The sequence below is a fragment of the Condylostylus longicornis genome, unplaced genomic scaffold, assembly GCF_029603195.1.
Source record: "Condylostylus longicornis isolate FDR11 unplaced genomic scaffold, ASM2960319v2 ptg000044l, whole genome shotgun sequence".
Classification (NCBI taxonomy): Eukaryota; Metazoa; Arthropoda; class Insecta; order Diptera; family Dolichopodidae; genus Condylostylus; species Condylostylus longicornis.
Genome location: NW_026578013.1, coordinates 8,899,244 through 8,916,071, shown reverse-complemented (window position 1 = coordinate 8,916,071; position 16,828 = coordinate 8,899,244). Strand labels below are relative to the sequence as shown.

At 22.0% G+C, this 16,828-nt stretch overlaps 1 protein-coding gene across 1 annotated transcript in view; it reads right to left on the bottom strand.

Annotated features, from left to right (window-relative positions):
- LOC129610478 (myrosinase 1) overlaps positions 1 to 16,828 on the bottom strand; it is a 31,574-nt gene that overhangs the window by 4,552 nt on the left and 10,194 nt on the right. The window contains exons 2-5 of the mRNA XM_055523083.1: positions 12,285 to 12,477; positions 5,429 to 5,906; positions 1,451 to 1,545; positions 742 to 1,056 (exon numbers count right to left, since the gene is read on the bottom strand). Of these exons, the coding sequence (XP_055379058.1) occupies positions 742 to 1,056; positions 1,451 to 1,545; positions 5,429 to 5,906; positions 12,285 to 12,477 (1,081 nt within the window). The remainder of the gene's footprint in view (positions 1 to 741; positions 1,057 to 1,450; positions 1,546 to 5,428; positions 5,907 to 12,284; positions 12,478 to 16,828) is intronic.

Here is a 16,828-nt window from a genome sequence, read left to right as displayed (position 1 = left end):
TGGAGTTGTGTGGCAGGCACCCGAACCTGTCAAGCAATTCCACTAAAACTTCGCAGGTATATCTGATCTATAATTGGACACACAACTGCCAAGTTTCATGAATCTAATTTTATTACTTTTCCAAATATTTAAAATAAGCTTTTGGACTTGTATGGGAGCCACTCGAACCTGTAGAGCAATTCCACCAAAACTTCAGAAATATCTTTCACCTATAATTGGACACACAACTGCCAAGTTTCATGAATCTGACTTTATTATTTTGCCGAATATAAAAAATTTGCTTTTGGAGTTGTATGGCAGCCACCCGAACCGGTGCAGCTATCTCATTAAAATTTTTAGAGCATATGTAGAATATAATTGGACACATGTATACAAAATTTTATATTTGTACCTTTATTAGTTTTTGAAATAATTAAAATAAACTCTTTGAGTTGTATGTCAGCTACCCGAACCCGTTGTCCGAATTGGTCCAATAACAATAGGGTTCGTCCTTGGCACAAAAGAAGCAACTTGTGAAAGTTTGGTGTCGATTGCATTATTCGTTTTTGAGTTATCGTGCGATCGGACGGACGGACGGACGGACGGACGGACATGTCTAAATCAACGCAGAATTTTACGCTGAGCAAGAATATATATATATGTCCATACCGCAGATGACTCCTTCAAGTAGTTACAAACTCCATACCAAAGTTAATATACCCTTCACGAAGTGCAGGGTATAATAACTTGTAAATAACTTACTTTTAGCCAAACTGAACCGGAACCTTTCCATGATGGATCTTGAGTTTCTACGGTACCCATATCATGTAAAAATGATGGTATCGGATATTTACCAAGTGTATTATTATGATCATTTTTCGTAACTAAATTTGATGTATATGTATTAATACCAAAGAAATCTGATGTACCACGTATATGACGGATTTCTTCAGCTGTAAAACGTGGTAATCTTGATTTTGTAAAACCTTGTTCCTTACTTAATGCATTAATACGATCAATCATTATTTGAGGATAATTTCCACGTTTCGAGAATATTGGATGACCAAACCAACCAACCTGCAAATTAAAAAAAAAATTCCTTAATGAATATTCAACAATAAATTTTTATATTAATTAACTACATATGTATATATATATAAAATATTTATGTTATAAACATTATGAATTCACATAATCAAAAATTTATAATACGATGTGCATTAAATTGAAAAAGTTTAACCTTGATAACAATTAAGTGGATTACCACATTAAAATAATAATCTCAATTTATGCATACATATTTATGAAATTAAGTGTATGCAAATATAATATAAAGTAACATAAAAAGATTTTTCTTTTTAATTATTAAAATATTATTAATTCATTTTAATTGTACTTCAAGAATATACTAGACAATAATATTTTAATGAAGGTAAATCACACACAGCTTGAAAAATTGTAAAATACTTACATAAAATTGCATACCCATCTCAGAAGCTTCGAGATCTGATGGAGAGTCGGTTTTTGGCTCGGGCCAAGAAACATCTAATGTTATACCAATTTTACCTATAAATTAGAATTAATAAAATATTTTAATATATCATGAAAGTATTAATTTACATAATTTTATTCTAGAAAAAAATCTGAAGATCTAATATACTCGTATTTCTAAATATAAGTAAATCAATTATAATATATGGCACTTTATTTTCTTATTTTTAATTTGTAATTAACGCAATCTTGTAAAATTTGTAAACTGGTTCTTACATTTAGAATATATTTTAAGATATTCATATATATATATTCGCAGTTAAATATTTCGAATTGACAGCGGCTTACTATTACACAAAAGTGTCAATTAACTATGATTTACTATTACTGTTATAAACATGGTTCATTGTATTACTGTTACTAAGTGCGAAAGTAAGTTTATTTGACATCATATGCAAATTATAGGTTATATACTGACTAGTTAAAAGCTAAATAATAATATATTAATGACAGGAGTATTTCATTAATAATATTATATTTTTATTATAAAAATATTAACACATAAGCTAACGTATATATTAAAAATAAACGCAAATATATATATATTATTCCAACTTAAACTTTTTTCTGAAAGTAATCATTATTTTATGTCATGGGAAATTTTTTGTACTTTCGATTATAATTATTTTATTTTTATTTTATTGAAATATTTTTCATTCTAAATACACACCAAACAAGTCAAATTAAAATTATGTTTTATTATTTTCAATATTATTATAAAAATATTTTATGAAATAATAACAAATAGTAATAATAATAAAAGGTCATATTAAAAAATTATAATAAATAAGAATATTATTAAATTCATATGAAAATAAATAAACATATACATATAATAAATTCAATATTTTAATATGCTTAACAAATTCTTATGCAGATTTTTATATCTCTTTATAGTTTATAAAAGTTTTAGATTTCTGATCAATTTAACTTATATACAAGCTTGGAACAATTCAATATATAAACAAATAAAAAATAATTTTCTAAATTCCGTTAGAGCCCTAAAGAATGTCATACTATAAAACTATTCAACCTTTACGAAAAATTCGGAAAAATTCGGAAAAATTCAGTTTTTCCAGAAAATGTAATATTTTTACGTGAAAATATAAATTTTACGTAAAATTATTTAAAATTTTTCCAATTATAATTTTTGGGAACATCTCTTGTTAATCAATTACTAATTAAAAGTTAGACCGAATTAAATTATGGTTTTTAAATTCATGGTTTTAAATTTATTGCTTACTTAGATTTTTATTTTAAAAATAAAAAAATAAAGTAAAATCTTATCGCATGTTCGGATGGTGTGATCGATATGAATGAATACACGCAACACGCTTGTTTAAAATTTTTATCACTTTTTAATCATGCATTTGTATGTATATATGTACATATATATTACACAAAATGTACATACATGTGAAGAAGTTGGAATAGGTTGGAATAATTATTTTTTAATTTATTATGGTGTTTAACAACATTTCAATATTACATTGATAGTTGAATTAAAATACAAAATACGATGTGCTCACGTTTTTATGTAAATATAAAATTCAGATGAGCAAATATCAGATATTAATTGGTAAGCTGCATGAATGATTTGTCTTGTACATGTGCACTAAGTTCATTATGGGTTTTTCTTAGATATTGTAAATGAATTAAATATATATATTTAGATACTTTTAGAATTAAAAAACACAACTGTTCTAAGATGAATAAATTCCCATATAATTATAAAGCACTTAATATCATTATCTCGTTATGTAAATTTTATTTCATATCTTTATGACTTACACCCAATTAAAATATAAGATAATTTCTCTTGCTAATTATTAACCCCTTTTCTATTATATTGTAATTAGTATTAACTAAAATATACAAAATATTACCGTTAATTGTATGCTTGTTAACATTGTTTTTACATATTTAACTTGAACATAATTTACAGTATAACAATAAACTTTTAGAGAAATAATTCTGAAATTAAGTTGACAATCATAAACAATGACATCTCAAAGTAAACTTTAAATTTTAATTCTAAGTAACTTGATCCAAAAAGAAATATGAAGTACGAAATTGTAATGACATACAAAAATACATACATACACATACATATAATGATTTAAATCGCAAAAACTTTATAATTAACTTGAAAAATTTTTATATTACTTTTGTTTTAAGTAAATAATTCTTGTATAATTAAATTTGAAAGATCAACGTTCTAATTTTATAGTATTAAATAAGTAAACAAAACTGTCAATCGCATCTTAAGTTAGCATCAATGAAATTTATGAATTAATAACTTGTTTTTTTAAGTACAGTTCTCCCCGGTTAAATGCACCACGCTTAATTGATTTTCCCCTTTTATTGAACGAAAAACTAAGGCAACTTTAAATCCCTATTAAAATATACATGAATAACATCGTTTAATTGAGTCCCGTTTAATTGAACAACTCGCTTAAATGAATCTCTTTTTTTGGTATTACCTTATAAAAACTGTGAAAAATTCCCCTGTTTATTGACCTGATAACGGCATAAACATTGTACGGAAATTTTTTATCCCACAAAATAAATTTATTGAAAACTTAGATGAAATGGAAACCTTTATTATTAAGAATCATTACAAACATAACCAAACGAAAATTACAAATTTTTTTAAATAGGTTTAATTTTTTATTATTCTATTTGTTGTTGTTAAACTAGCAATAGTAAATTTATTGAAAAATTAGATATAACGTATGAAATATTTTGTTTTCTTTGTAATATGAAATATTTATTTTTAATTTTTGTTATGTTATGTGATATAAAAATATTATGATTTAAATATTTTGAATTTGAATTCATAGTTACATTACTTAGATGGATTTAAAATAAAGAAAAATTTAAGTTTTTAAATTTTGAAATAAAAAAAAATTTGAGTTTTAGTATTTCATTAGTGTATCCCCTATTTTAAATATAGCTTTTTACCTAGGATATTTTGATAAGTATATGTAATAGGATATGCTTCCTATTGTTTTTATTAATTTTATGCAGTAGCAGGATCAAATTCGTTTTTGCGCCTGATCTTCAATAGCGAGTATTCGTTTTCATGCGTAAACGATTCAGTTAAAAAAATTCGTTTTATTGCACCAATTGTTCAATTAAACGGGATTTTTTTTAATTGATTTACCCGCTTAATTGATACAAAAAGTGTGCAACTTTTCTCGGTTCAATTAACCGGGGAGAACTGTACATAGGCACATAATTAAAATATTTGTGTATAATATTAAATAAGAGATTAATCTAAAATAAACCCGTTATTCTTCAAAGCACTACAATAAACCTATAAATTTTTTTATTACCTTATAAAATTTGACACTAAAAACATAATGTACACACCCCCTCAGGAACTAAAAAACGTGTTGAATAAAAAGTTTATTGCCATTATAAAGAAATTAATTTTAATAGAAGAATATTAAAATAGAAATTTTATGGAACAAAAATTAATCAATAGCTTATATAACAGTTGAAACAAACAACGATCTAATCATAAAAATTGAAGCCAGTACCTACAGGAAAATTATAAAATAATTCGAAGTAAAATATTTGCAATAATTATGTTTTAAAATATTTTTCAGAACAAAAAATATAAGCTGACTTTTCAACAAATAGTGGTATTACGATTTATTCAAGAATTTCCCAAAGTTCGAGACTACGCAAGACTGACTTGCAGAAAAGTGACCGTCGAACGTCGAAGGATCGTAATTTATTATTTCAAGGTTAATTCAGAAATCTTTTCTGAACCTTATTTCTTAAGCTCTCAAGTTGATTGAACTAGAAATATTATCTTATACCTACAAAATTAATGACCTATTGAATAATTTCCACTAAAATTCTAAAAACAAATTACACTTAAACTTACCATTTTGTCTCTCTTGGAAATCATTTCTGTACATATGAACAACATCTGCATGAGCTTTTAAAACATTATGCCCACATAAATATGATGGAATTCCTGGATATTCTAAGGCTGGTGCCATATAATCAACACCATAACCATGTTCACAAACATGCCATGGTTCATTAATTGTTGTCCAGATCTTGACACGATCTCCAAAACGTTCAAATAAAATTCTTGAATAATCTTTAAATGGTTCAATTATTTCTGGATTTGTCCATCCACCTAATTCTTGTAAACGTTGAGGCATTTCCCAATGATAAATTGTTACCATCGGTGTTATATTGTAATATAATAAACCATCAATAATATTATTATAATATTGTATTCCTTTTTCATTAATTACATTTGTAAAACCAGTTGGTAAAATTCTTGGCCAAGATATTGAAAATCGATAAATATCAACATTTAAATCACGTACCATTTTAATATCATTTCGCCACTGTAAGTAAAAAAAACATAAAAATCAAATTTTGAATAATTTATTGAAATTATTGTTAAAAATAAATATTTAGTAAAATAATCTTTAATGAAAATAAAGTAATAATTTAATTTTGATTATGGAATCATTAAAATTCTCAAAAATCAAACTTTACTAAATTATTTCCAAAATTTAATATTGATTCCTTTATTTTCACCTTATACACGATCCCAAAAAATAAAATTTCCAAGAATTAATAATATTTATTGAAAGTGTATATTGAACCGTGCACATGGATAAATTAAACTAGAAATTAGAATTGTTTAATAAATAAATAAATCAAATCGCCTGTCTCAATTAACACGTAACCTATAATTATAAATTAGATTTTAACTGAACGGAACTAAAATTTATTTATTTTTTTATTTAAAATACACAGATGCCAACTCTATGATAACTATTATTATTGATTTGAATAAAAATTTTTTCTAAATTTTTCTTCATTCAGATTGATATTATAATTTATTAACCGTGTTTTTCTAATATTAACATATGTTAATCGAACCTTTTGAAGTTAATAATTTCCAGAAGCAAACAATATTAGCACACCTGTTCTAGAATTTCAAATACATAATTTATTAAACAATTTATCACCTGTACACTAAAACAACAATATGAAAAAAAATAATAATACGGGAAGAAATTTAATTTCTTAAGTGGAAGTAAATTATAAAAATTTTTTAAATGAAAATATAGGAGAAATTACTTTGATAATTATAACAATTTTAATTTATATTAAAATTTCTTGACATTCATATTAGTATACACTTATGAAAATAATTAATATTACTTGATATCATTTATAAAAATTACAAAAGTTGATCAATAAATATTATTTCAAATGTTAATTCAATAAATTTATTATCAATAAATTATATTTGCTTTCTTATTATATAGTACACAATATACACATTTAGGATATGAAATAACTACAGTATGACTTAGACATATATGTATTTAATAAATAATAATTTAATTCGAATTTTTCTAAAACATTGAATTAAATATATTATTTATTTAATAGCCTTGTTCAATTTCAGACGTACGTATGTATATATTGAGACAAATTAACATATTGATTATATCATATATACATATATATATATAGTCTTATATAAAATGAATAAATATGTACATACATAAATCGATATATTTATCACATAATATTATAAGGTCAGTGCAGATCATATTGTTTTTGAACTCACACAATTCATATTTGCTTTTCCTATATCAGTAATAATAACAACATTATGCATAAAACAAGTTAAATTATTCCTCAAAACATATTCGAAATCAATGAACAAATTAATTATGAATCCGTATATTACTTTTTCCATTTTATTTATATTGTCATTTGAAAGTAAAAAAATATATGAGACTAGTAAAAGAAAATAGTTAGAATTACGAGTACAGTAAAGCTTTAAAAATTTTATGTTAACAAAAAAAGTTCCTATAACGGGTGTTTTTTTTTCCTTATTGGTTTGCAACATTTCAGATTATTAATATTTAACAATTATAATTTATTTATTAGTTAAGAATACTTTCACTTAGCAATCAAACTTCTTATGGCTTCATAAATTTAATCTCTTAATTATATAGACCATGCGGCAAACAAACTAAATGTGTAATTTGCAATATTCCGGTCTATATATTTGAAAAAAAGTGATTCACAATAGAATTCAAAAACTAGTGCTTCCTACAATTTGATTATTTCTTCTTTGTTAACAAGTCATGGCTCAATAAAAATAATTTTTCTCAGCAATTTTTACTGATTTTAAATATACGAACTTGAAAAAATAAAGAACAATATTTATCAATAATCTTTAAAAAAATTATATTATATAGGTAATGAATTACTCTGCAAAATCAATTATAACCATTTTGCTCTCGGCTATTATTATACTTAAATATTTAATTAAAATAAATATATTTAAATTAACTCTAATATAAATATTAGCTAAAATGAACTTTCATTAAAATATAAGGCTACTGTATAATTAACTCACATATATAAAACTTCGTACTTCTATATCTAATATTCATTAATTCAAAAATTTCTATAATAATTATTGTTTTTATTATCATTAATAATTTCAAGTTTCGTATTTTCAATGAAATAGAATTTCATATTATTTTACTCTATGTAGACAACATGTAGTGGGGGTGTATGTATTACACGCCTGATTAACATTAGAATTTCTCACTTTCGACTGTTATTTTTATAATAGAAATAGACATTGTTTTGCTTTTATTTCTGTTATACACATAGTTTCAATACTGAATACATATGTTTTTCTTTTAAATAAATAATGTAGTTAATTTTTCAAAATTGATATACAATTGCATTATTTTGATTAGCTCGGATTTTGCAAGTAATTGACTTATTTATTTTCAATATTTTTATTTTCATGTGTATACAAATGAGTATACTAACAATTATTCCGTTTGTTTATTATTTCTTATTACCTACCACCTGTTTAATTAATTTTTACACTGATATAGAAAAAAAAACAAAATTCCGGTCAATTAAATAATGATCACATTTTATAAAAGCATATGTATATGTGGTACATAACATTTAAGTAAAAAGAATAATGAAAAAAAAATAAAAGATTTAAATTAAAAATCTTGAAATGCTTCTAAGTCTCGTAAGGAAATTTATGATGATTAAAAAAAACTCCAAGTTCTTTACTTGCATATTTCTTTCATTCGTTATACTTTATTATATTATTTAATTTATATTTATAAATCAAAATAAATAATAAAATATCCATTTGAACTTGACAATATTGTAGGTATTACAATACAAAACACAACATTGAAAATATAAAATTAGATGAAAAATATGACGTATATGTCAAATTCATATGAGTAAACAAATCTATGACATGATTTATAATTAAAATTAGACATTATTTTGCACACCTACAAAATTGTATTCGCATGTATACATAATAATATTTTTTGGTGTTATAATAATTAATTTAACAATGTAGTTTGATTTATTTTACTAATTATTGAGTGATATAATTAATCTATTGTGAATTAATTTCAATATCAACATGAAGTGGTATCAATATATCATATATTTTCATAGAATATACAACCATATTTTAAAATATTTTTTTAGGAAAGAAATCGATATTTCTTTCAAAAAAAGAAAAAAAGATATTTTTTTTAATTTATGACATTTTATCCACTAAAAATGTAAACTACCGGTTTTTACAATATTTACAATAGTTTTATAGAGCATTTTGGGTAACGATCAAGTAATTATGTAATTCAACAACAAAAATACACTTGCATATTTAATATAAGCATCAATTTGATAAACTCCTCCTCATTAGTTGTTCATAGGAATAAAAACCAACTTATTAATTTATTTATTGAAGGGTTTCTGTAAAAACGTGAATGCATCTACAGGCAAAAGTGTGAACAACTACTCACTGCGATAAAATCATCATAAAAAATATAAAAAAAATTTGCATTTCCTTTAAATTTTTTTAATGCAAGTCTGTATTATTAAAATATGAATTTATGATTAAAAACAAATTATGATTACTGTCATAATTTACTTTCACATATTTTCTTTTCAATAAGAAAATTAATTATAAATAATTGTAACCATAATTTGTTCTTGTACTGCTGACGCACTTTGCGTCAACTACAATTTCTGCATTAATATAAATTATAATTAAATATTGATTAAAATAAACTAAGTATATATTAATAGATAATAATCGGTTGTATGTTAACATGTAAAACATATAAAATCAAATCATTTACTATAAAATTATAATAATTTAGTTTTGAAATCTATATAATGGAATTTATAAATAATCATATAGTTAAAGGTAAATTTTTATTTTAAAAATCGAATAAAATCAATAAATTTACAAGAAAATATAAAAAGAGAGATCAACATTATTACAATTCAAATCATTATGCCATCAATAAAAATTTTATATTAATCAGATCAACTAACATTATCATTTAATTAATGTATATTATATAATTTTTTAATTATATTCATAGTATATATTTTAATTCCCTTAAATGATTTAACAGATATAAATTTAATAGAAATTATATTTGATAAATTTAAGCTAAATGCAAAAAATATTGCAAAGCAAAAAATAAACATGCAATTTATTTTCATTTCAGAACACACTTTATCTATGGATGTGTGACTTTTGCATACTTTGTGAGTTATAATTAGAAAAATATAAAAATTGAACGATTTTCAGAAATTTCAACTTTGAGCACTCATAACTTGAAAAGAAGAACCCGAAAAGCAAAATGTCACTTGGTGTTTTTTGTTCGTTGAGGCAAATTCTATATCCTTGTTTAGTTAGCAAAATCGAGTCTCGAGCACTCTGTATAATGTGGATATTCGAAGTTTACTTGAAAATTCTTTTAATTCATTTATCTTTTAATTATGCTAAAACGTTAAGTTTAAAAAAAAAAAGAAACTTTTTTAATTATTCCTTACTTCTTGAGTAAATTTTCTATACCTAGTTTTCTTAATGATTTTGTGCACTATAATTAATTTTGCATTGAATAATATTTACAAATACTTAATACTGTTATACAGATAAAAATATTTAAATTACGATAAGTACCTAAAAAATTATTATTAGTTAAATAAATTATAACAATATTATTCAAGTTCATTTCATGTAGAAACTAAGAACAAAAGATAAATTTAATATTTCTTTAAAGAGTACAAAAGTAAAATAGTCTTTAATAAATATCTAAATAAGGCTCATTATGAAAAAATAATTATTTTCCAAGCAATGTTTGAAAATTCAAGTTATTTTAAGCTTAATAGTTTTCTTACTCGTAATAACTTTAAATTTTTTATTATAAAAATAATAATAAAGTACACTTTTCAATTAATATGAATTAATTTTATTTTTTAAATTATTTTCCCAAGCAATTAGTTATTATCAATTCTCACATTAATATACTGATTAAATATTTTATAATAATTATTATTAAATAAATTTTTTTTTGTTCAACAAGCATAATTTATGTTAATTTCAAAGACAAAAATGTAAAGGGTAAAAAACTATCATTAAACATTGATTTTAACTGAAAATAAATTGCAGTAATTATATAGAAAGTATAAGAATTGTAAAACCAGTCTTTCAAGAATTATTTTTAAAAAAGTATCATCATTATGATTATTACAAGTGAACAATAAATTCAAATAATATCATTTCTGCAGGCTGGTGCAAAATTAATATTATAATTCATTTTGGAACGCAAATTGTTAATCACTAATATTTGAGCAAGAAAATGGAAACAGGTTCCGGCATATTTGAAAATGAACAAATATCATAATGGCTTTATTTTAAAAATTATTCAAAATTCAGAATCATTATCTCGCCCACCTTCTACTTTATTTAAATGTTCGAATGTAAATAAAACTACTGTTCTGATATTACAAATAATACAAAATACAAAATTAATAGAAAAATAACACTTGTCTTACATTTTACTACATCCCTCTCTTATAGATCATTTGTTCGGTACAAATTATACTGTACATATATGTATATGTTAATAATTATGATACATTGAAAAATCATATGGAAAACTAACAATCGAATTGAATTTTTATTATTTTTATTCATTTTAGCATGATGAGAAAAGAAAAATTTAACATAATATTATTATGTACATACTACATATGTATATTGTGTTATATTGTGTTATGCGTTACCATTGTGCTATTATTAAAATAACAAAACAAAAATGATGTAATAATAATTATGATTACAAAAACAGGTGATTATTATTAATATTAATTGACTTGATCTTGTTACTTTTAATTGCATTGATCGGTATTTATCAATTGATATATCAATGTTATTTCACAGAAATTATGTAAAATAATATATAAAAATTTTGTATACATAAATGTATGTATATTGGATATAATAAAATATTTGTTATATATTTCATTTTAATTTAGTCTCCCCCCCCCTACATTTGTTCAATATTTCAAAAGTATGTACTTTGCAAAATACTCTAATTTAATTTCAATGAAAATTTTCAATTGAAATATTGGAATTAAATGTAAAAAAAAAATTACAAATTAATATGATTTTAATTAAAAAATAATCTTAATTAAGAAAAATTTTGCTATTTTGTAAAGATTGTGATTAAAATTAGAATAAAGATAAAATAAATGCACTAATTCACCCATAATTTTGTCCCATTTTGACACTTTTCCTCTAATTGTTTTACCGACTAAGTTCGTAAAATATTTTACGTTATCCGCAGATTACAGTGTAATTTTATTCTAAGTTCATTTTATATAAATATACTTACATATTTGTAACTATATGCTGAAATATCACCATTACTTTTATCAGCAATTTTTTCTGGATATGTATGTGACATATAATCCCATATTGATGCACCTTTTCCATCTTCATTGAATCCACCTTCAATTTGATATGAGGATGATCCAACACCCCATCGGAAGTCATTTGGAAAACGTCTTTGCAATTCTGCTGAATTTCTATAAAAACAAACAAAAAAAAATATTTAAAATGAATATGTTAATCATGGTTCGTTAAGTGTACAAATGCATAAATAATGCATATTTAAACTATTTATTGAACATGAATTTGTAAAAAAAAATTCAACCACAAAAATAATTTCAAAATCATTGGAAAATTGCAAATCATAAATTTTGAAATTACGTCGATATTAAATATCATAATAATTAAATTATAAATTAAGTTTAATAGATTTAAATATTACAATGTATGGTTTTATGTTCATTAAAAATAGCTATATACTTAATTACTTTGATAGTTCAAGTTACACTAAAATATTGTAAATACGGTGGAAAAAAATTAAAACAAGTCAGATTTAAAATAAAATCATAAAAAACAAGACAAATAGTAGAATAACAAGTTTTAGATAAATTAATTAACTATAGGTTTTTAACTTCTATTTTTATGTTCTAAGAATATATATACAATAACATATTATATAATATGTTTGTTAAAAGATATTAGGCAAAAAAGGTAGTGCATACAAGAGAAATTAACACACTTTTATGGCATTTTAATTGAAAACATGTAAATTTGTAATAAATAAATTTAATTTATATACATACATATGTACATGTGTATATATACAAATATTATGCAGGTTTATATTTAAATTAGAAATTAAATTTAACTTCATTTAATATTGCATAACTATATTATTTATAAAAGGTCAAGTTTATAATACGCAAATGTTATGATGTTTAATTCAAAAATATTAATTATTATAACAGCTAAAATATAGTTCACTTCAGTCTTATGTTCCCTTTACATAACACTTTCTTTTGAAACCGACGTGTGACTGTTCTCAATTTATACAAATTTCATTAAAAATTATTTGGTTTATCAAGAATTTTCGCATAATTACACATACATTTAAGTCTTAATAAATATTTTAAATGTTTGCCATTTATTTCGGATTTAATAATTCGAAAATATTTTAATTTTATTAATAAATAAATTTTTATTTTTCTATTAAAATTTCTAATAAACTTCTATTAAATTTACGATTTTTTTATTAATTTAATAAAACAAAGGTGTCAAAATAATAAAAGAATAAAAGAAAACAAAAAATCACAAAAGTAATAATTAAACATTTCTGAAATTTCTTAAATCAATTTAAATTGAAATAAAAATAATTATGATGAGGAATTTAACATTGAAATTCAACAGTTCTATAAGGTATGTACATATGTATGTAAAAATTAATTATTAAATTATGCTAAAAATTGAAATAAATCAATTGAATATGAAAAACAAATATGTTATTATGAATTTATTATGTTTAATTAATATTGCATATTCATGCAAGTTAAATATATTTTATATTGCACATTGAATTGGAAAAAGTATATAGGTCTTATTGGAATCTTGTTATTTATTGCATTTTTGAATGAGATAAAAGTTAGTTATGCACCACCTTACAGATAATTACAGCTAGTTTTTTGATTAGAAAAGTAGGAATTACTCCATTTTTTGCATAACTACGTCTTCTAATCAGTGAATAAAATAATCTTATTGATTATCTTAAAGAAATTGTTATAAAAACTTAATAATTTAAAGTTAATAAACAATTTATGGAGTAACTTAAAATATTATAATTAATTTAATCAGAAAACAAGAAGTACGCTCGAATAGTGGTATCACATAATTCCAAAATAGAACACATAATATTTAAAAGTCAGAAAGTTAATCAAACAAACTATGCCCATAAACTACCTAATTTTTAATTCAGAATAAAATGAACTTATTTCTTTCTTACCACTCATACTATTTCTTAACGAATTAATTATTTTACGTATATATTGAATTAAATTCAAATAGTTTTTAAATACCAATTATTAAATTGTATAATATACAATTTTAAATTACAATTATTATGCAATTTTTGAATGAATTGATATTAAAAGTGCATTGATATCTGATAACTTTTTTTTTTTATAACATTGAAAATACTAGTTTTTATTATCATTATTCTTGAATATATAAATATTCAAGATACATAATAAATACTATATTTATTAATCTAATTCTTTTAATCTTATGATAATTTCTAATTAATATTACGCTTAATGATGTAACAAAAAATTAACATTTTAAAATTTAAAATAAAATGTAATTTAATTTGGAAAATTTCCAAACTAACGTCAAATGACTATTCATTTCTAATTTTCAATGTACATATTTTATAGCAAATGTGTAAATGCAATTCAGCGATGGTTGATTGCTGAATTGCTAATAATGAAATTAAAAATTAAATTGATACAAATGATTCATTTTTATCAAAAAAATTAAATAATTAATTATTATTCATAAGATTTATATAATGATAATACGCAATGGTCAAATGAGAAAACAAAATAATTATTATTCAATATTATTCAAGAACCCTTTAAGTGTTTTCTAAAAATTTTATAATCTTATAAATTATAAATTCTAATTTTTTTTTCAAATATAATATGTATGTACATATGACTATATTATATGTTAGTATGTATTGCAAATAATTCCAAATTGTTATCTAATAAATCGTGAACAAAATAATAATAATTTCAATTGTTTTTATTAATTTCTCAAAATATAATTTATTATTAATTATATTTAATAATAATTATTAAATACTATGTACATTAATTAATATTCATCTTTAAGAAATTATTATAAAAATGAATTTTTGAGTAATAAAATTGTGGTACTTTCTACTTATTCTATACAATATTTCATTTTATATGACTCTGTTATTCCATTTTAAGGAATCAAATTTATTAATTACAAGATAAATTTATTAATTAATGTATAATTATAATATTATTATTAATTTTCTTATTAATATATAAAATAAGGTATAATTAAAAAAAAACGATTTTATATAATCAAAACAAAAAACAAAACAATTATAATTACTAAATTTTTTATTAATTCAATGTGCAGGTGTATATACTAATGATTGTGTGAATATATTTTAAATTTCAAAATATTACTTTATGCGTATATAAAATAATTCTAATTCGAATTGTATCCAACATAATAAATTTAATTCAAGAATTAAAGATAAAAAATTGTTAAAAATTTATTAAAAGTATAAATAGCATAATTTATTAAAAAAATTTTTTATTGCTAAATTTAATTTTGCAGTAATAATAACAGCAATACGGAAAGTAAAATAAATATAAATTTTATGGCACCTACATATATTATTATTTAGAAATATATATATATAGGATATCCTATATATATATATATATATAATAATTAATGAACTATTAATTAATATGGAAGGGTATCTAATTAATACAGTGTTGTATACCTTAATATTTTAGTTGTTACTAAATATGACCATATAATAACCATTAGTTTTGAATAATTTAAAAAAAAAGTTATTAAATTTTCTAGAACTATTATCTAGTGCAATACAAAAAAATGTTATATAGGAATAATGAACAAACATATATATTTTATAGTCTATCTAAAAAAAATATATAAATATATGAATATTAAAAATATTATGACACAAATTTTTGCATCGAACTTAGTAATTATATTTTCTCTGAAATAATTAATAATTATACAATGAATGCTTGCATTAGTTCCGTTTGTATAATAATTATCTCAGTGTTTCCTTAAAATGAAATATGTTATTTACGTTTCACAATTAAACATTAAATAAGTTAAATTAAAGAATATTTAAAAATATCGCCTTTTAAATAAAGTTTTATCATAATAATATATATTAAATAATATCTAGAACTCTTAATATAAGAGAATCCATGTCACGTCTCCAGCTCATATTTCTGTGCGCCAATAGCTAATTTTGGTTAAGCTTGTCCAGCTATCTTCCATTTCTTTTTGTAGTGACTTAATTACTTCTCCTTTATCCTGAAAATTCCAATACAGCGATTGTAGCTAAATGGATTCCACTGCACATTCTATTTTTAATTTCAACCTTTACATTCTTCCTTTAGTATATTTTGCATGTTAAGCAATTATTGATAAAATCCTATGAATTCTATCCGTTTTTCTTTGTAAACTAGATTTACATCCATTAAAGGAGAACGATTCACATTAATTAAATATCGTATTTTTTTTAGCAGCTCTATTGAATTGTGTTCAGATCCTTTAAGCATCCAAAATGTTATCCTAAGAAATCATAATCAGTTCTGTATTTCTCTTCGGTTGCTGTTTCTTTGTTATTGAATAAAAAGTTATAAGAATACTTTTTATCCACTGTATATCAAAATGGCTATTTATCTTTAAAACAATGAAAACTTTTATTTAAGAAGATGATATGGAAAATAATATATTATTAATTTCACA